The 22,362-nt window shown below is 34.6% G+C and overlaps 1 protein-coding gene across 2 annotated transcripts in view; it reads left to right on the top strand.

The window, feature by feature from the left end:
• The window catches only part of WDR7 (WD repeat domain 7), a 389,130-nt gene that overhangs the window by 43,067 nt on the left and 323,701 nt on the right, over positions 1-22,362 (top strand). For both annotated transcript variants that reach the window (XM_050767826.1, XM_050767825.1), the window contains exons 10-12: positions 2,786-2,927; positions 3,114-3,362; positions 4,382-4,602. In XM_050767826.1, coding sequence (XP_050623783.1) covers positions 2,786-2,927; positions 3,114-3,362; positions 4,382-4,602 — 612 coding nt within the window. The remainder of the gene's footprint in view (positions 1-2,785; positions 2,928-3,113; positions 3,363-4,381; positions 4,603-22,362) is intronic.

Here is a 22,362-nt window from a genome sequence, read left to right as displayed (position 1 = left end):
ATTTATAATTGAAAGTTACATTGAAAAACTTTTACAACTGTATTTATTGTTGTCTTTTGACAGGTTTAAAACATTTGATAGAATTCAAAGCACTGTGTTAGTTGTAAGACATTTTGAGATGATCAGTTATAAGGACATTTCAAAATCTGCTTATTTAAAAATACATACTATGCGTATGAAATAACGTTCGTTTTTCTAAGAGTACAAGTGATCTTATGCTAATTGCATATTGAAATTGACTTTTTGATGAAGTTCATATTGATGGTGTAAATTATTTTACACACTATCATGCAGTTATAAACATAGTGACAGATACAATTTTAGAAGAGCACACATAGTTATGTACTAATGCTGAGTAATAATAGTTCCTTAGTTGAACAAGGCATTGCAGTGCCTACACCAAATCGTGTAGCAGTTTAGATCATTAAAAACGAGAAATGAAGAATAAAACATTTTTTCTCTATAAAAAGAAAAGTTTATTGTGATTTCTGAAAATGTGCTTAATATCCACTTAATGTTGAAGTAACAGCAGTTAGTACTGGGTTTTCAATTCTATATAGAGCAGTACGGAGGAAGCTTTGGCTTTGAAAGCAGAGGTTTTTTTTTTTTTTAATTGATGTTCTAGGTTTCCATGGCTTTATCATTCTGAACATTAGGTCTCACATTTGTATGACAGGATGGCTAGGGGAAGGGAATTGTTCTTTCCATGAATATTTTGAATATATAGAATTTATGCATCTATGTACAATTAAGATCATCTATAGCCTGTTCTTTACTCAAACTTCTACTTACTGCTCTTCAACCTAGATAGTCACTTCCAATTAACCTAAGGAATAATGACTTATATAAAAAATACATAAGCAAAATAAAACAAAAAAATACATATCATTTTCTTTAAATATCAACTCCCTAATACATTTTAAATTAAATACATATATTTTGTGGTGTGTTGAAATGTAGAATATCGGTTATTACAGCTGCCGTAGCAATTTTTCCTTTTTAAATATATAGTTTATCAATTAAAAATTTTAGTCAGGGCAACATAGTAAGACCCTCTCTCTAAAAAAAAAAAAAAAAGAAAAAAAGTAGCATGGTGTGGTGGTACACGCCTGTAGTCCCAGCTACTTGGGAGGCTGAAGTGGGAGGATCCCTGGGCCTGGGAGGTGGAGGCTGCAGTGAGCTGTGATCATGCCGCGGTACTCCAGCCTGAGAAACATGGCGAGACCCTGTCTCAAAAGCAAAAAAAAATTCAGTAAGTCAAACAATTGGTTATGCTTAATATGTATAGTTTCCATTGGCTAATGCTTTTAGCTGTTAATTACTGTATTTGATAACCAGTATTTGAATACAGTAATTAGACTGTTAACTATAATTGTCAAAACTGAAGTCAAATTTATTATTGATTTTCAGGCTAAGATTCTGTTCTTTAATTTTCCAGTATTTGTGAAGTAATCCTCTGAATTTTAGTAGAAGTCCACCATGATATTTAGTATTTTCAGATAGTACTTCATTGAAGGCACAAAATCTTAAGCTGAAAATAAAAGTACACATAAGACCCTAATGAATGGTTTTTGTTCCTGGTAGTTGGTAGCTAACATAGACTAGTTTCAAATTGATTATGAAAATCTGAGCAAGTAAAAAATGATACTCTGTTAGTTGAAAAATATACTAATTTTAACAATGGGGTCCTCTAATTGCGCAAGCTTGATAGTTCAGTTTTGTTAGTTTTTGTTCAGTTTTTTTTTTTTTTAGATGGAGTTGCCCTTTTTCTCTCAGGCTGGAGTGCAGTGATGCGATCTCGGCTCACTGCAACCTCCGCTTCCTGGGTTCAAGTGGTTCTCCTGCCTCAGCCTCCAGAGTAGCTGGGACTACAGGCTCACACCACCACTGCCAGCTAATTTTTGTATTTTTAATAGAGACAGGGTTTCACCATGTTGGCCAGGCTGGTCTTGAACTTTTGGCCTCAAGTGATCTGCCCGCCGCGGCCTCCCAAAGTGCTGGGAATACAGGTGTGAGCCACTGTGGCCAGCCTACATTTTGTGTTTTTGAGGCAAGGTCTTGCTCTGTCATCTGGGCTGGAGTGCAGTAGCGAAATGATAGTACACTGTAGCTTCAAACTCCTGGGCTCAAGTGATGCTCCCATCACAGCCTCCTGAATACCTGGAGCTATGAGCCTGTGCCACCACACTGGGCAAATTTTTTTTTTTTTTTTTTTTTCTGTAGAGACAGGATTTTGCTTTGTTGCCCGGAGCCGGTCTCTGACTCCTGGCCGCAAGGGATCTTCCCTCTCATTGTTGGGATTACAAGCATGAGCCACTGTGCCCTGATTTTGTTGCTATTCTTAATGATTAATCAGGAGTGGGCAAAAAAAGCTAGGATTAGTGAGTTCTCTCATCTTGACCTCTTAAGTGAAGACTTTTCTTTTTGGTAAAGAAAACATAGCTGTGTGTTAATTAATAATAGGCACTTAAATTGCATTATTGTGGCTAAACATGAGTTATTATAAAGTGGAGAAATGTAGCATAAATACTAATTTTAGACAAAGGCTGTAAATGCTGTTTTTGTTTCATTCAATGTGTATGTTATACTAGATTAGAATATTAGTTGACATGTATGTTAATGCTATAGAAATACTTTAAAATATTGTTGAATAATCATGCTATATACACTTTTTCAACTTGGCTACTGGGACAAATTACCTAACGCCTTTGTTTGAAAAGCATTAATGTGTGAAATATTTTGATTAAAAATACAGCTAAAGATATTCAAATACTTTTTTTGGCAGTTGCTAATTTGTCCTCCTGTTACTCGGTTCTTCTATGGATGCAGAGAATATTTCCATAAACTATTAATTCAGGGTGATTCTTCTGGAAGGTTGAATATTTGGAACATATCAGACACAGCTGATAAACAGGAAAGTGAAGAAGGTAATAGTAAATCCTGTATGACAATTTCTTAATTAATTTAGTATGTTAAATACTACTGAATAACACATTCATAATGTGCATATATCATTTTCTTTGATTACTGGATCAATCAACATTATTTTAATGTTTTAAATTTTTTTAACATGCACAAATGTTTTTCTTTTATACAAAACCAAACCTCTACAGGGCTGGCAATGACAACTTCTGTTAGTTTGCAAGAGGCATTTGATAAACTGAATCCTTGTCCTGCTGGAATTATAGATCAGCTGAGTGTGATTCCCAATAGCAATGAACCTCTTAAAGTAACTGCAAGTGTGTACATACCAGCACATGGAAGACTTGTTTGTGGCCGTGAAGATGGAAGCATAGTTATTGTACCTGCCACACAGACGGCCATAGTGCAGCTGTTGCAAGGGGAACACATGCTCAGAAGAGGTATACCAAAGCACTCTCTATGTCTAAAGTGTTTTGACAGCTCTTACCCTGATAGTGAAAATGTCTCTATTCTTTGTTTTTAAATAAATACAATGAATCAGTGTAGTTAGTTGCTGGGGTGCTATGTAGTTGGTAGAGTTTAATGCATAGATACAATATTCATTGACTGTTATTGGAATTAATACTATGTAATGACTATAAATAAAGTATCCAATTTTATCTCTTTGATATATGTTAATAGTTTCATCTCTTAGTTATCTCTATGGATTACTAAATAATTACTATATTACCAGTAATTCTGAAAATCCTCCATAACAGTACCATCCAGTAGAACTCTTTTTTTTTTTTCCAAGAAAGAGTCTCACTGTGTTGCCCAGACCAGAGTGCAGTGGCATGATCTCGGCTTACTGCAGCCTCCTAAGTTCAAGCAGTTCTCCTGCACAGCCTCCCAAGTAGCTGGGATTACAGGCATGTGCCGCCACACCCAGCTAATTTTTGTATTTTTTGTAGGGACAGAGTTTCACTATGTTGGCCAGGCTGGTCTCGAACTCCTGACCTCAAGTGATCTGCCTTTGCCTCCTAACAGCCAGTGGAAATCTAATGTCAACCATATATATAACCATACCTGTAATTTCCTGATACCTATGTTAAAGAATAAAATGAAACAGGTGAAATTGATTATATTTTATATAACCCAATGTAGTAAAAACTATTTTCATTTTAACTTCTAATCAATATGAAGGTTGTTGATGAAATATTTTACATTTTTTATATCAACACTTCAAAATCTCATGACTAGTTTAAATTCACAGCACATAGAAATCTGGATCACCCCAATTTCAAGTGCTCAGTAGTCTCACGTGGCTAGTGGATACCGAATTAGGGTTTTAGAAGATAAAATTGGAAGCCTTTGCTGTGATATAATGTGTAGCTATTCTAAACATTCATGTTTACTTTTACTTACGGAAACTTGGTGGGCCTTTAATTTTCCCATTTTAAATCCAAACCCTCATTCACAGGTTGGCCACCTCACAGAACACTGCGTGGTCATCGGAACAAAGTCACATGTTTGCTGTATCCTCATCAGGTCTCAGCTCGGTATGATCAAAGATACCTGATATCTGGAGGTGTGGATTTTTCGGTCATAATTTGGGACATATTTTCTGGAGAAATGAAACACATCTTCTGTGTTCATGGTGGTGAGATTACTCAACTTCTAGTTCCACCTGAAAACTGTAGTGTAAGTTGATTTATATAAAAGAATATTTCACTATGGTAGAGCCAAGTTACATTACTATCAGGAGTGTAAATGGAATCTAGACTAACTTAAAGGAAGTGTGACAAGAGAATTAAGAAAACTGTTTCAATTTTAAAACTCAAATAATAGTAACATTTAGGCGAAGTTACAGTCATTAACTATTGGGGCACATAGAAACACAAGATGGACATAGTGTTTTTTCCTGTTACTAGCTTCAAAATGGTCTGGCTTCTTTCTGAAACATAGCAGCAGTTGAGAAAATGTGTGTTAAATGAAGTTTCAATTTTATGTTTTAAAAGAATTTAAGTATGTCTGAAGACATTGTACAATCTCATTATTTTTGGGTCCATCTGAGCAAAGACAATGAATGTATATGTTGGTCAAAGCAAAATACTTATCAATAGAGTTTATTAAAATAACAAATTGTTGTAACAAGGGAGACAAAGCCTGACAGTTATTGATTATGATTTTGGAAAATTTCATCAAAGCTTTGTGGAACCAGATTGCTTTCTTAGTGATGCATTTTAAGTTAGGCTATGATGTCATATAAATAGAAATATGAGATTTTAGGAAGGCTTAGGACTGATAATCGTACTTCTTTTTACTGTTTATTAATTGTGGGACTTATTCATGTGATTAGTCATCTTTGTGTGTATCATCACTATCTCCCAACACTCACACATTTGTGTGCACATATAGACACATCATCTTGTAGACGTGTCATGCTTATCATAATTCATTCACTGTCATCAGCTCTGCTATTACTGAAATTGAAAACAGTCTTAACTGGTGTGTCTGCTGCAGTATCTACAAGATGTCTCATTTCCAAACATACAAAATTTTTCTTGGCCTTTCTGCTTGCTTATTAATCTTCCTGATAATTTATTTTATCAACCATGTTCTGCCAGTGCTAGATTTTGTTTGATTTGATATTGGTGGCTTTGTAAGAAATCCTAGTACCAATGTTTCTCATTATTTTTCCTGGCAGCTTTGCAAATTTACCTCCTTAATTGTTCTCTTCTTTTTTATTCCTTTCTTCCAATTAGGTTGTTAATTTCTTATTTACTGTGAAAAATTGCCATGTATTTATTTAACCAATTTTATGTCCTATTTTGGTGAAATAGATATTATTGTAATTACATTAATAAATTAAGGTATTGTTACAACCCCTCTCCTAAACTTCATTTTTCAGTAGTTATGTCCTATGGTGAAACATGACAGTTTTCTTCTCTGAATGTACATTTGGTGAAATATCTAATTTTTCAATGCAAAAATGGATTATTTAGATAATTCTATACCAGTTTAGAACAACCGTTTCTGTTTTGATTGATTTTGTGTGTGTGTGAGAGAATAAAATATTTAAAATAATGGAATATTAGATAGAATAAGATATAGTTTTTCTTTAAATTACAAATGTGACTAAAAGTTTGGAATGGTTTACACAAGGTCATGTTCTCTGTTTGAATATGTTATTTATACATTTTTTAACTTATATATTCCCTTGTGTTTTTTAAACAAATTTCTTTTAAAAAATTTCAAGTGGATATTTAATATAATGAAATGCTTTTGACTATTAGTATTTAAAAATAAAATGTAGTAAATAAAATACTAATAGACATCTATGCAACTAAATGGAGACAGGACTCCCTACTAGACTTGGGCAAGCCAAAAGCGGTAGTTGGCCTGGAGAATATGAGGAAAAGTGATCTGGACAGGGAAGTCTAGTACTTGAAAAATAATGTATTTGCAATTTGTAATTTAGTTATTACATGCTTAACAATAGAAATTTTCTTGGGCGGGAGGATGGAGAGGATTGGGAAAAATAACTAATGGATACTGGGCTTAGTACTTGCGTGATGCAGTAATCTGTACAACAGACCCCCATGACACAAATTTACCTATGTAACAAACCTGTGCATGCACCCCTGGACTTAAAATGAAAGTTAAATTTTTAAAAATTGAAATTTTAAAAAGAAAAAAGAAATTTTAAAATTCTTATTCAAAAATACTGACAAAGATACTTGCTTTTAGCTATGTGGTAATTTAACAAATAAATAATGACTGGCTAGTTAATAACCTGTTCAGTTAGCTGGTTAGGTGGTTTTATGCACATCGGCAAGTATGTTTAAAGATCAAAGGACCTAACTGCTTAGTAAAAAGCAAAGAGTTTGATGTTTGCTAAATGTTTAGAAAATGTGTGGCTGAGATTAGAGTTTGCTACATCATATACTGATTCTAATGCTTGAATAGTCTCTCTCATAAATTGACCCAGTGTCCTGTTCTTTTTAGCAGAATGTATTTTTATTTTTGTTTAAAAGTTTTGATTGGGCAATAGTAGTTGAAATAGTTGATCAGCTATTTGTAGTTGAAAGATTATAAATATTTACCAAAAGTAATGATTAGAGATAAATGCTGAAAAGTTTGTCATCTGTTTTGTTTATTAGAATAGTTTTGGGTTTTATCTTAGGTAAATTCAGATAGAAGCTGAGTTTTGATTTCTTGTAATTATTTGTTCAGGAAAGATATTCTAAAACCAAGAAATGTCAGTTGTGTGTAAAAATTGCTTTAACTGTGAGTAAGAATGTACAAGGCTGATGATTTCTCCTTTCTTACTTTATAGTCACATTTCATGTTTCCTAAAATGTACAAAGTTGTTAAGAAAAAGTACTCAACAAAATAATTCATTATTTGTCTCCTAACTTAGGTAGCTAGTAAACAAAAAATGAAAAACTGTCTGCTAGGTAGAACAGATGCTGCAGCTGGAAGTTGGAGATGAGCTCTGAAGACAGACTCCAGACCTCCTTTCCCAACTCCACATACATGTCAGTAGACAAATAACATGTACTTACTTTTCTGCTGTCTAGGTGTTTGTCATCCTTTCTTTCCCTACTCCTTCATTTTTGAGCTTTTTAAAATATCTTTTTATCTAAAAGTCTTTCCAAATTCCTACTATAGATTACCATTAATTTAGTGCCAGACTTAAGTGGTTTTGTATGCTTTATTTTTAATGAACTATTTTTCTATTCTTTTGTTAGTGGGACTTTTAATTACTTAAAAAAATTGGCATATTCTATGATGACAAATATTGCCCAAATATGGTATTATGTAGAGTACCTAAATTGAATAGATTTTTCCTTTTATTTTGTGTTAAAGGATTTTTGTTTTTCATTTTTTAAAGATACTGTTTATTTTTCATTTTCTTTCTTTCTTTTTTTTTCTTTTTTGAGATGGAGCCTTGCTCTGTTACCAGGCTGGAGTGCAGTGGCACGATCTCGGCTCACCGCAACCTCCGTCTCCCAGGTTCAAGCGATTCTCCTGCCTCAGGCTCCTGTGTAGCTGGGACTACAGGCATGTGCCACGATGCCCAGCTAATTTTTGTATTTTTCGTAGAGACGGGGTTTCACCATGTTGGCCAGGATGGTCTCGATCTCTCAACCTCGTGATCTGCCCACCTCAGCCTCTCAAAGTGCTGGGATTACAGGCATGAACCACTGCGCCTGGCCAATACTGTTTCTTAAAAAAGCAAAAGTTCATTTAGGAAAAGATCTTTGAAATTCAGTATTGATTCATGGAATAGTCTGGTTAACTGATATTTAGCTTTTACCTGATATGGATTATTTTAAAGAATTAAAATGTAAGAAAATTAAAAAATCTGAAGGTACCCTTTAAGATATAAAACATTGAAATAGTTCAGGATTGTGTTGTTCTGAAGGGTTATTGAGAACAGTTGAGGAAGTAATGTGTTTAAATGTTCCAAGAAATATAAGCTTACATTTTAGAAGGAGGATAAGGCAAGTATTTAAGCCTGGTACAGGCGGACTATAAATCACAAATGTTTTGGTGAATGATGGCAGAGGCATATTATAGGTACCCAGAGAAACAAGGAGCTTTGGTAAACTACTTGAAAAGACCTGAGAGGTTTGACTAACTACATAATTGACTTTTTGAGAGGTGTTGGAATCTGTGGTTTTGAGGTCTCTAATAATAGGTTGTTTGCCATTTCTATTTTTTTTAAAGTATATAATGTAAAGGTTCAGTTTCTTGATTAAAACAAACTACTATATCATTTGTTTGAAATAAAGCTGTTCGCAGTATAAAAATTATAAGACAGATATAAAGTCCTATACCATTTTTGTTTATCTTTCCAAGTTATGTTTATTGTTTTTAAATGAGTGGTTTTCTCATAATTTATTGCTATTCAGATGTGACAGTTCTTACTAATTTTAACAGGATTCAAATTTAAAGTGGAGCCTTTATGTTATTATTAAATTATATTGCCACTTCAAATATTAGATATAGGAGATGTATTAGAAACATTTTTTTGAATACAGCTAAAATTTAAACTGGGCTATTAAATTTTCATCTGTACTTGGACTGTTTACTATCGTACCTTAAAAATATTTCATAAATAGATAGTTATGCATGTAGTGTAAAATGCAAAAGGTATAAAAATTACTAAGGAAGTGCAAGTCTCCCTTTCTCTCCTGTTCTCCAGCTTTTTGGTTCCCTTAACCTTGAGTGCAACATCTTATTAATCCTTCAGATATTTTCTGTATTACAATGTTTTAATACTTCAGAACTATAGAATATTAGCTTAATTTTATTCTGACAACTACAAAATTTACGCAACACAGCGTGGTTAGAGATAGAATGATTTTCAGATCTGAGTAGCTGTGAGAGGTAGACTTGGGTGAATTAGCAAAATCTGAAGTCTAGGATAGGGGAGGCCAAGAGTGTACCAGTTGCCTGGGGAATCTGAAGAGAGCTGGTGAAAGGGAAGGCAGATATTTTTAATGCCTTTGGAGTGATGCAGCAGAAAACTTCCTCCAAGGCTCCATCATTAGAATTATGTAGTTAACAGATGAGATGATCTGACATCTTCCCTTCCACCTCCCTCCCAGTTTATTTTACCTTTCCCTGTTACTTATCGTTCTCCTTTTATTATAGATTTTAGCATTAAGGAGCCTACTGTCCAAGACCCAGGAATTTTTCTTTTATTTCCACATAGGTTACTCTTAGAGAAAGAAACTAGACTTTGGAAAAAATACTAAGGGAAGAAAATTATTTTAAAATATCAAGAGTACTTTATAAAACATTTTCCTTAATAAACCAGATAGATATGATTGACAGCAGTGAAAATTCAGAAATTAAAAAATAACACTAATGACCCAGTAGAATATTTCCAACTTTTTGAATTGTGGTGATATTTTACACGACACTATCCATATTTTCTTAGTTGATTTTCTTGTGGCAGGTACCTGGATTTAGAAGTACAGTTTGTGGTATGGAACCTTTGTGTGTAATACAGTGTGATACCATTTATTTACATTTTAAAAACACAAACCTATACTGCATGTTTTTGGATACATGTATAGGTAGTAAAAATATTAAAACCAAAGGGAAAGCTAGTGCCCAATTCAGTGCCTGGTGCCAAGCTAGTGCCTGGTTTACTTTTGAGAGTGAGAGAAAGGAGTAGGGAAACTTCTTAAAATGTCATATTTTATTTACTTTTAGTATTATAACTATTTATAATATTTACTATTTATTTTCCTCGTTTGCATTGATGACTAAATTCTCAGAGCTGTCTTTCTGTTGTTAGAATTATTTAGAACAGAAGTTTTGGAAAATGCCTAAAAATAAACTGTGTAGTACCAGTAGTATGTTTCTACATGTAAGCCTATAGGCTAAGTTCTTTAATATATTAGTTAAAAAATGAATTCTTTTTGTTTAATTTACCTTATTAAACTTTTGGTCACATAATCTCCAAAAATACCCAGAAGGGGGCAGCATGGATTTGTGAGAACAGGAATGTGAGGCATCTAAACTGAACCTTAGTGTTTGCGCCTTCAATTGACAGTATTAAAACGAGTTTTAGATTCCTGGCTCCTAGAAACAGGTATGATAATACGCATAGAACACATGAGTGTATGTATACCAGTGTGGCTAACGTTCACAGCCAGTAAGAGCAATTAATAAATTAGATATTCTTTTTAATATATCATACTGTGATTCTGACAAAGTACTGAAAGCTTTTGCCTGAATTTGCTCTTATCTTACGTTTTTGATTCTAGATTTTTGTTACTAATTTAACTTGAATATTGCATTTAAAAAGCCATGTGTATACCCATAGTTTAATATCTGAAGTCAAGCAGAGCAAACTTTGTTAATACAAACTAAGCAAAAGCAGGAAGCAGAACTAACATTATTTTCTTAAAATGTAATGTACATAACATTCTGTGTCATTCCTTTTTCCTTTAACACTTAATTCTCTTAGATTTTGAGAACATTGTCATATATTTTTATGTATTTGGCACCATCTTTTTGATATTAATTTTATTTTTAAAAATTAAATAATAGTTATGGAAAATAGTGAAATTTTCTAAAGATGGTCATGTTTGTTACTAAGAATATTCCCACAGCATCATTTTAAATGATATTCTGTAATTCATTTTTATTGGACATTTTAGAATGTTGCTTAAAAGTTTTTTTTTTTTTTTTTTTTTTTTTTTTTTGCCTGTTATCAACAGTGAGAGTGATAATTAGTACAGCTAAATATTTTTGTAGCTCTAGAATGATTTCTTAGGATAAGTTCTTATACTTGGAGTTACTATAAAAAAGGGCATATTAATTTTTAAAGGCTTTTGAGTAGGTATTGTCAAATTGCTCTTCAAATGATGAGGAATAGGTTTGTACAGTCACCATTTTACTACCGTAATCCTTCATCATCCTGTTCATAATCTTTCAAGCCTTGCTAATTTTCTAGTCTTGAAAGCAGCTGTATGTAGAGTATATGTAAGTATAGCTCTCACTCTCATTTTAAAAGCACAAATGTATTAATGTACCAATACTATATTAGTTGTGCATTCTGATAGGTTTTATATTCTTGAGACGGAGTCTTGCTCTGTCGCCCAGGCTGGAGTGCAGTGGCACGATCTCGGCTCACTGCAAGCTCCGCTTTCCTGGTTCACGCCATTCTCCTGCCTCAGCCTCCCGAGAAGCTGGGACTGCAGGCGCCCGCCACCATGCCTGGCCAATTTTTTGTATTTTTAGTAGAGATGGGGTTTCACCGTGTTAGCCAGGATGGTCTCGATCTCCTGACCTCATGATCCGCCCGCCTCGGCCTCCCAAAGTGCTGGGATTACAGGCTTGAGCTACCTCGCCCGGCTGGTTTTATATTCTTGATAATTTTATGTTTTCCAAATTTTTACTACTATTCTATACTATTGTGTTTAAGATAAAAAATTGAGGCTGAGTATGGCGGCTTACACCTGTAATTTCAACACTGTGAGAGGCCAGGCTGGGAGGATCACTTGATGCCAGGAATTCAAGACCAGCCTGGGCAACATAGTGAAACCCTGTCTCTACCAAAAAAGAAAAAATAAAAAAAATAAAAAAAATGGGTTTGGTGACATGGGCATATAGTTCTAGCTACTTGAGAGGCTGAGGTGAGAGGATCGCTTGAGCCCTGGAGTTCAAGGCTGCAGTGAGCCATGATTGCGCCACTACACTCCTGCCTAGGTGACAGAGTAAGACCCTGTCATGCTATGAATGTTATGTATACATTCAGATATTAGGTTGGCACAAGTAATTTTTGTTATTTTAATGGGAAAACCTCAATTTAATATCATACACCTGTCTCTCGTGTAGGAGGTCAGAAAACTCGGTGCTAAGGGACTGGCAGTGAGAGTCCCCTTTAAGAGTAACGAGAAAGACTGCAACCTTAGCTGACTGTGCTGATATCATGCCAAACATTTTAAAAAATTAGAAATTCTTATGTTTTGGAAAGGTTCCTTAAAATCTTAAATCATATTGCTGATTAGGCATGAAATTTACTTTTAATAATGGTCAGAAGTGATTTGATGCTAAACCTAGTAAATGAAGTAGCTGATTAAATTGACTTTTTATTTTGGACTGGAGAGAGAGTATTACACCACAACTAATTTTTCTTGAGTAGCACAATCATGGGACAATTTCAAAATGACTACATTTAATTTTTTTTTAATTTAATTTTTGTTTTTTAGAGATGAGGTCTTGCTATGTTGCCCAGGCTGGTATTGAACTCCTGGCCTCAAGTGATCCTCCTATCTCGGCCTCTTAAAGTGCTAGGATTACAGGTGTGAGCCACCATGCACTGCCCTCTAAATTTATTTTTAAATGGCAAAAATTGCTAGGAAGAAACAAATTACCTTTCAAGTGTAGTGTTCAGGTTGGTGCAACATATTTTTGATTAGACATTCATTGAGCAAATATCTGAGTATTTGCCATATTTCAGGCACTTTCTAGAACCAGAGATATGGATAAGATATCTTTTTTTTGTAGTATTTAGTCTAATGAGGGAGCCAGAGCAGCAAACAGCAATTATAATGGAGTATGATAAATCTTATGAAAAGGGGTTTTTCAAAGCCCTCAGGGAGTACATAGAAAGGGCACTTAGGAAGTCTACTTTAGGTGATTTTGGAACTTTAAGGAAGGTCAATATATATGATATTTGAATATGTTAGTTTTGTGGATATTTATGAAATCATAAATGATATATTAACAACCTCTGTTTGCAGATGCTGTTAGAATGCTAAGAGCATGTTATGTGGAGGAGTCTGGAACAATTCATAAATTTTCCTGACTAGTACCTGATGGATCTGTCTATAGTAGTTAATACTTGGATAGTACTTGAATTTAGGCAGATCCTGGCCGGAATTGGACATATGTACATTACGTTGAAAATAATGACTGGCCAGGTGTGGTGGCTCACACCTGTAATCCCAGCACTTTGGGAAGCTGAGGCTGGCGGATCACGAGGTCAAGAGATCGAGACCATCCTGGCCAACATACTGAAACCCCGTCTCTACCAAATCCAAAAAAATTAGCTGGATGTGGTGGCACATGCCTGTAGTCCCAGCTACTGGGGAGGCTGAGGCAGGAGAATCCCTTGAACCCAGGAGGTGGAGGTTGCAGTGAGCCAAGATCATACCACTGCACTCCAGCCTGGTGATAGAGTGAGACTCCATCTCAAAAACAACAACAAAAAGAAAATAATGACCAAGAGATTAGAGTGATGGTTTTGTACGTGCTGCAGTCTAGCTGCAGTAGGACACTTTATTTCATCCTACTTAGGTAAGGAAAAAAAAAGTCAAGATAATAAAATATGGGACTGTACTGAGAGGGGAAATGTTCACGTTATTTGTCTAAAGAAAGATTTGACAAGCTGGTAAAATGAAATGAAAATGGATGACAGCATCTTAGAAAAAAAGAACAAACAACAAAGTTGACTTTTGTATGATGGTTCTCTTTTTGAAGTCATTATCAATGGTTTTTCTTAGTCATTGGTGAAGACTTTCTAAAGGAGTTGGAGAGCACACTCTGCTGTAGGCATATGGAGCTTGAAATAATGGGACCATTGATTGGTCAGGCCAGTGAGAACAGCCTTTAGAACCAAACAGATCTGAATTTGTGTCGTCCATCTTGGAGTGGCATTAGCAGGTTACTTAACATCTCTAGGCCCTAGCCACAATTTCTGTGAAGTGTTGGTTTAAGGTTTAGAAGTAACTCTTGGTCTGTAATGAGAGCTCATTGAATCATCATTATTGTTGCCATTATTTCTATTTTCAGTTATCTACATTTTCATTTGGATGATAAATGCCTAAATCTGGGCAGTTTGTATGTTCATTTTCAGTACTCAAATGACTTTTAAAAAATTTTTTATTTTTATTTTTTATTTTTTTTGAGATGGAGGTTTGCTTTGTCACCTAGGCTGGAGTGCAGTGTCACAGTCTCGGCTCACTGCAACCTCCACCTTCCGGGTTCAAGTGGTTCTTCTGCCTCAGCCTCCCGAGTAGCTGGAATGCCACCACACCCAGCTAATTTTTATGTTTTTAATAGAGATGAGGTTTCACCATGTTGGCCAGGATAGCCTCAATCTCTTGACCTTGCCCCACCTCGGCCTCCCAAAGTGCTGGGATTACAGGTGTGAGCCACCGCGCCTGGCCAAATTTTTATTTTTTATTTTTGAGATGGAGTCTCGCTCTGTCACCCGGGCTGGAGTGGTGTGATCTCAGCTCACTGCAACCTCCGTCTCCTGGGTTCAAGTGATTCTCCTGCGTCAGCCTCCCCAGTAGCTGGGATTACAGGTGCGTACCACCACGCCCAGCTAATGTTTTTGTGTTTTTAGTAGAGACAAAGTTTTACCATGTTGGCCAGGATGGTCTCAAACTCCTGACCTCAAATGATCCGCCTGCCTTGGCCTCCCAAAGTGTTGGGATTACAGGCATGAGCTATCGCGCCCAGCTTCAAATGACTTTATTGTAAATATACTTTGTTCCCCTGTTACGTACTTTTCATTTGCTTGTTTCCCAACTGTGACCAGGTGGCTTTAAAACCTGCACAAATTAGGGATGAATTCTCTTTCTCTGACAGTCTAACTTCGCACTTTTTTTTTTTTGCATGAGATAGAAGTTTCAAGATAATTAAGAGATAATATCACCAACTGGATAAAAGGTTTTAACTCTCCCCTAATTCCTTGGAAATTATAGTCCTAAGTACCATTCTTTCCTGCTCATTGCCTGAAAATTGGGGTTTTCAACTGAGAAGACCAAACTGGGTCATGTTTTTCTGGACATTTGTGGGTAGATTACAATGGGGTATTACACATGCAAAGCCTTTGTCAGCATGACCCCAGGTGATCAAGGGGGAGGTTTGACCCCATTTATTGCTCTTCTTAGGACATAAATTATGGGCTAGGCACAGCATTCTTGCCAGCTTATAGTGTTTTGTGGACACTGAAGGTTAGGTCTCTCTATGTTTTTTTTGATACAGGCTTAAACAGCAAGTCAGCATCCTTTTAAAACAAAGAGGTACTTTTAGTGTATTGTGTTCTGTTAATTTACTGCCAGGAAAGAGATATACAGGTTTGTTCAGCATCTCCAGTTAGAAAAATGAGGACAGTGTCTGTCAACCTGTGGGTTTCCATGAGAAAGGAAACAAAAAGTTTCTGTGTTGTATCGGGGGTGTGAGAATTCAGTGTTTATTCCTTTTTTTTTTTTTTTTTTGGAGACAGAGTCTTGCTCTGTTGCCCAGGCTGGAATACAGTGGCACTCTCTCTTCTTATCGCAACCGCCGCCTCCCAGGTTCAAGCAATTCTTGTGCCTCAGCCTCCTGAGTAGCTGGGATTACAGGGACTCGCCACCACACTCAGTTAATTTTTGTATTTTTAGTAGAGATGGGGTTTCACCATGTTGGCCAGGCTGGTCTCAAACTCCTGACCTCTAGGATCTGCCCACCTCGGCCTCCCAAAGTGCTGGGATTACAGGTGTGAGCCATCACGCCCGGCCCAGTGTTTATTTCCTGTAATGATATAGGTATGATTTACATAAACAGGTAAGACCAAGCAGGCAGATTAAAAATCACTTGATTAGATGTGTGGTTACTGTTTAAGTTCTAAGTTGAGGGTGAGAAAGTAGAAGGGCAGGACCAACAGAGAGCTTTTGGGAGTTGTAATACTGGGCAGTCTTTTTCCAGAAGGTCTTATTCCCTGAATGTATGCAGCCTAAGGTTTGTGGGTCTGGACAGAGGACAGTGGACAGCTGAATGGTGTGTGGAGAGTGGAAAGGGGCAACACTTTGAGTTCCTTAAAAAACTTTAGAATATAAGGCCAGGCGTGGAGGCTCATGCCGTGATCCCAGCACTTTGGGAGGCTGAGACAGGTGGATCACCTGAGGTCAGGAGTTTGAGACCAGACTGGCCAGCGTGGTGAAACCCTGTCTCTACTAAAAATACAAAACAATTATCTGGGCATGGTGGCATGCGCCTATAATCCCAGCTACTCGAGAGACTGAGGTAGGAGAATCGCTTGAACCCAGGAGGTGGAGGTTGCAGTGAGCTGAGATTGCGCCACTGCACTCCAGCCTGGGCGACAGAAGGAGACTCTGTCTCAAAAAAAAAAAAAAAAAGACTTTAGAATATTTTTAGAGCCTGCAGATTTAACCATCTCAGTCTCTAAAACCCATAAATATGTAAGTGAAGTTAAATAAGGCATTTTAATATTTTAAAGGCATGAAGTGAAAAATAATAAAGTAAGTTCAGTAGAAAAACATAAGAAGAAATGTTCAGAGAACTGTGGAAGCTGGCCATTGAGGAGCTGTATTTTATTTATTTACAAATTGTTATAAAGCTTTATTAATGTAATTTATGGTAGCATGTGAGTGATACTGATGATTATGCAGATGGAACTATTCAGATTAAATTAAGGCAGAGGTATTCATATGAGAAGAAAGTATTGAAAAAGGGAAATTCATGTTCTTGAAGAATTATGAATGTTTTCATATTTTCTGGTAGATACCTAAACATCAGCAACAGTTAACCCCTTCAGAAAACAAATACAATTACATTCTAAAAGATAGAATCTATGCTATATAATTACATAATAATAATGATGATGGAGATAACATTATCTTTTGTATTCATGACATGTTAGTCACTGTATGAATTTATATTTCATGTTATTCACACAGCAATTCTGTTAGGTATGTTACTGCCGTTAACCACATCATATAGAGAAAAGAGACTCGGAGTGGTTAAATGACTCATCCAAGTCAGACAGTTAGCAAGTGGCAGCACTCGAATTAGATCCTTAGTAGTCTGATTTGACAGCCTGAACTGATAAATGCTGCCCTTTAGCAGATTTTGTAGTCTATTTCAAAGTAATTAGTTTTCTCAAGTTTTTGTCATTTTTCATTATTGATTTGTATGACTTATCTTTTAGTTTTTCATCTTTGATTATTCAAGTTTGGAATTTTTCAGTTTTAGTTCCCTTTTATTTTTTTTACTTGTAACATATTACTTGCTCTTTAAAAATGTGGTATAGTTTTCATTGCACCTTGATTAATGTATATCCACTGTTAACATTTTTGAAAACAGAGATAACTAAGAAGGTAAAAGGTCACCTGTTATTCTTCTACAGTTAAGAGAACCACAATTAATATATTTTGATGTATGTTCTTCTAGCCTCTTAAAATCCATTTTATTATATCCTTGTGATTTTACTGTAGATACAGTTTCCTGTGCATATTGCATTTTCATTTAATATTGTGACAAATATTTTCAATGTTATTTTACTTATTCATGAAAGTAATTTTACATTACATTGTGTGAGCATGCCATATGTACTTAGCAATTCTACTTTGGGTATTTAATTGTTCCCAGTGTCTTCTATTGTAAATAATACAATATTCAATGTCTTTGTAAATATTTTCTTTCATTTAGGATTATTTTCTTTGGATATAGTCTACTCAGTGAAAATATCAGAACCTCCGAAATTTGATATAATAGCTTATTAACAATTTTAAGGCTGCTGAATTATATTATGAAATTATTTTCTACTCTCAGTGCCCATTTCATTGCTGCTTGCCAGCACAAAAGTTACTTACTTCCATGCTTCAGTTTCTACATCTTTAAAAATGGAAATAATAGTACCTACCTCAAAGGGTTGTTAATGAGACTGTAATGAATTACTGCCAAGCAGTTGGAACACGCCTAGCAAAATGTATGAACCCCCAAAACGTTAACTATTTGGCATTGTAATTTTTAGAATCTTTGTCCAAGTTGACAGGTAAAAATAATATTTTAATGTTTGAATTTGCTTTTCTTTGATACCTAGAGATATTCAGATTTTTCTAAAAGGATTTTAGTTTTTTTTTTTTGAAGACATTTTTCTTTTTGTCCTTTGCTTTTTTTTTCTCTCCAAGGGTTATTAGTGTTTGAGCTCTTAACTGAAATATTAAGCTTATGTGGCTTCTGTTGTTGCTGGAATTTCTAATTTATTATTTACTGTTGAATTTTTTAACCTATACTTATTTTCAGTTTTTATGTAATCAATTTATTTTTTTATTTGTAGTTTCTTCCACATTTTTTGAAGCTTGAAATCTTTTCACCCAAAAATGTGATAAGACTTGATGAGAAACAATGGCTAAATTAAAAGCAAACATAAAATAATATATCTAAAATGTATTTATGATTGTGGGGTGATGTAAGGATAAAAAAAATCTGCTCTTCTCTAAGCATGTATGTTATTTATTAATATACATGTTAATAAATATGTTATTTATTACTAAGTATGTTTATTACATACTTGTTTTTTTCTTTGATAGGCAGTATTTTCTTAATCTTGTATTAAATCCTTCATATTTCTTTACCATTTTAGTAATAAGGAAGCAGTTGAAGAATTATAGAGTTCTAATTAGTCCACTATTTCTCCAGTGTTATTTTTCTATACAGTGAATAAAGGAAGACGTTAAAACTAGTCCCTAAAAGTTTTCTTGTTCATGTACTTATCCAATTAGTTTGTTAATCAGTGTTGTGGTTGGACCATATGGTCTTTTTTTCTAAAACATGTATTAAATAAACAGTCCTCTACTTTTTTTTTTTTTTTTAAATGAAGTTTGGATTTTTAAAGCTTTTTAAAAAAAGTCTAGTTTTGGGAAAGTGTAGAAGTGAAATTAACATTTAATTTCATAGGCTCTTTTTTCCCCTTCAGGTAGAATATTTAACGTGATAAATGATGCATCTTAACTGCACATTTATGTTCCATAGTAAGAGTTCTGGGAAGTACAAGAAATAATGATTAAGAGAATAGTGGGATTGATTTATGAGCAAAAGAAGCTGGTCATTTATAGCATGTCTAATGATGGGCATGTTTAAAAGGAGAGACAATAGAATGTTTGTATGTTTAGCAACTGTTCAGGCAAAAAGAAATATTGTTTTGGGCAAATAAGACCATTGCTCCTGAAATGATGTGAAGAAAAAGAGTAATTTAGTTTAGAAAACAAATTAGCAAAAGTAGAAAATAAAAAATATATATTATTTACATTGGGAGCTGTTGGAAAGTGGAATCATCTCCCCAGAGAGCTGGTGGATGGGATAAACTAGCTGTCTCTGATTTCTGTAATTCATGGCAGATGCTTAGGAACAGGTTACATAAGAGGTTTCTGGGAATGGTTTGAAATGAAGTCTTGTAAAATGCGTAAGGTCAGACTGGGTGACCTAGGTGGTATATTCTGACTCTATCAGATTCTGTGATAGCTTGTGGCATTCTGCTGTTCAGCACTAATGTACTGTGAGGATTATTTACTGGCAAATCCAATGAGCCTTTATTTGGTTTAAGATGATAATTATTTGAAAAATAGTAATTGACCTAAGAATATACTTATTTTGGGCCAGTATCTTCTCCCCTCTCTTTGCTTTTTCATCAAATAAAAACAGCGTTTTTACTTGGTTAAATATTCTGTTGATTGTTGTTAACCTTAACTTTTAATTGGCATTTGATGTCATTGGTGCATATCGTGTCTAGGACAGAATTAATACAGTGTTTGCAACATGATTTTGAATAACTTTCACCTGTAAAATACTAGCTCAGTTGATAGAATACTTCATCTGTGCCGCATAAGTTCTGTTCCATAACAGTACAAATTTTTGAGTGGAATTTTATGTTTACATTCTTTATGTCAGTTGATAGCAGTGGTTACTGAAGTAGAATAGAAAGACAGTCAACGGGGGTATAGGAAGAAAATCTTAGAACTTTTATTTACTTATTTTTTAATCTTAGGAAATTGAGCTTTATGAACATTTACTAGAAGGAGGGGCATTGGTGGCCTCATTTGTTTTGCATTCCAGATGGACACGCATCATCTCAGGCCAGAGTGGGTGAGCCTCAAGTGGGGTGCCAGAGTTACTTTGACCCTGTTTGTTTCCAGTTAGAATGTGCTTGCTTAAGGGACTTGCAGATGATATTATATAGTTCTAAACCTAGCCATCACAAAATGGGCAGGGAAAATATGGATGGGAGATATTTCTAATGAAAAATCTCTTCATCAGCTATATGACAAGTTTTAATGATCATTTGATCAGTCTGGCAGGAGGGCAGCAAAAAATTTATAATTATATGAAATTTGTATTTACATCCACTGTCATTAACAAGGAAACCTTCCTAAGGATCCATTTTGTGACATGAGATATTGGCTAATGTAATATGAAGTTACTCACATTAGTGAGACATTTCAGAAATGTTTATTCTTAAATCTGTTTATTTAAACCTTGAGCCATCCTTTTAAAATACATGTATTTGTGCATCTATTACAATTTAGGTGATATAGTGCACAGAATTACACATGTATAATTTGTAAGTATACAACTAGGGAACACATTTCAAAATTATTTAATGCATGTGTAATAGGAATAATTTGAGGCATATTTTTCAAATAAGTTTAAAGATAAGAGGTTCACATTTTTTAGTTGTTGTAGTATTATTTTACTTATACAGTTTAAATGTTTTATATGTTATCTTGTTGTAATGCCATTGGTGTTAAATCATGTTTAGGTGACTTTTCCAGGTTGAAATGAGAAAAGGTGAAGTAGAATGGGATTAATCAAGTTATGAAATTAGTCATTGCAGGTGAAATAGGTGTTCAGTAACCCAGATCTCTAGAATTTAATAATAAAGGCATTGTGCTAATTTAACTCATTTGTGAAGAAGCTGGATGTAAATCAGGAAGAAATATGAGTTACAAAGTATTCTTTAAGAAGTGCTTTAATAATTTTGAGGACAGATAAGAGGAAACCAAGTTAATTGTGTTTTATTAGAACTTTTAAGTGCTTTTATTTAACAGATAGCTGAGAATTATTTATTACTCTGTTCATTGTTTGAATTAAAATTAATGTCAAGTGTTGCTTGAATAGTCTTTTTTCCTTTTACACTTAAATAGGCTAGACATTTGCTTTGTTTATACCATTAATTTGTTTTCACACAGGCTGCAAAGGTAGCCATCAACTCAGAATTAATTAGTGAAATCAAAATTAATGAGGTTTTACTATATTGGGTCATTTCTGCTTCAGGCCAGTTTTCTATATGAGTTGGACTAGCATTTTTTTGAAAGAAGAAAAATTAGATTTATTTTAATCCATATTTAAAAAGCACGGAACCATCTTTTCTTGTGAGTTAAGTACCTCTAATAACTATGCTTTCTTGGGCTTAGTAATATTGATTTTTTTTTTGTTTTCATTCTTGATTATTTTGGCTATTTCCAGTCTTATTACAGTAAAGCTAAAGTTAACTCTTTAGATACTTATTTACAGAGATGGTATATCATTTTTACTTTGGAATAAACTTTTTTTTTAAGATGGAGTCTCACTCCGTCATCCAGACTAGAGTGCAATGGCGTGATCTCGGTTCCATGCAACTTCCGTCTGCAGGTTCAAGCGATTCTCCTTCCTCAGCCTCCCCGTCGGCTACTGTTTTGTATTTTTAGTAGAGACGAGCTTCCACCATATTAGCCAGGCTGGTCTTGAACTTTTGACCTCAGGTGATCCATCCCCCTCAACCTCCCAAAGTGCTGGTATTATACGTGTGAGCCACTGTGCCTGGCCTGGAACAGTTTTTTGTAGATTAAGCTTGTTATTTGCAAATTTTCATTATTACACTATGTGAAAGGGGAATAAAAGTATTGTTTAAAACATATTTAGTTAAATTTGTGTGTCAGAGGAGAATGCATCATGTAGAAATGAAAAAGCTAGAATCTTGGAGTTAAAGCTCTTTTTTTTAACCTTCAGAAAATTACATCTCATAATCTACTTTTTAAAGCAGATCCTATGCTCTTATTTAATATTCATTTTGTATGTCCTTTATTTTTGCTACATAACAGTAATAATATAATGTAGAGCTTTTAAGTCTTATGAAGATAGATTACGTTTTCTTAAATA

Source organism: Macaca thibetana, chromosome 18 (genome assembly GCF_024542745.1).
Source record: "Macaca thibetana thibetana isolate TM-01 chromosome 18, ASM2454274v1, whole genome shotgun sequence".
Classification (NCBI taxonomy): domain Eukaryota; kingdom Metazoa; phylum Chordata; class Mammalia; order Primates; family Cercopithecidae; genus Macaca; species Macaca thibetana.
The sequence above is the reverse complement of the archived record's forward strand: the minus strand, read 5'-3'. Positions and strand labels throughout refer to the sequence as shown.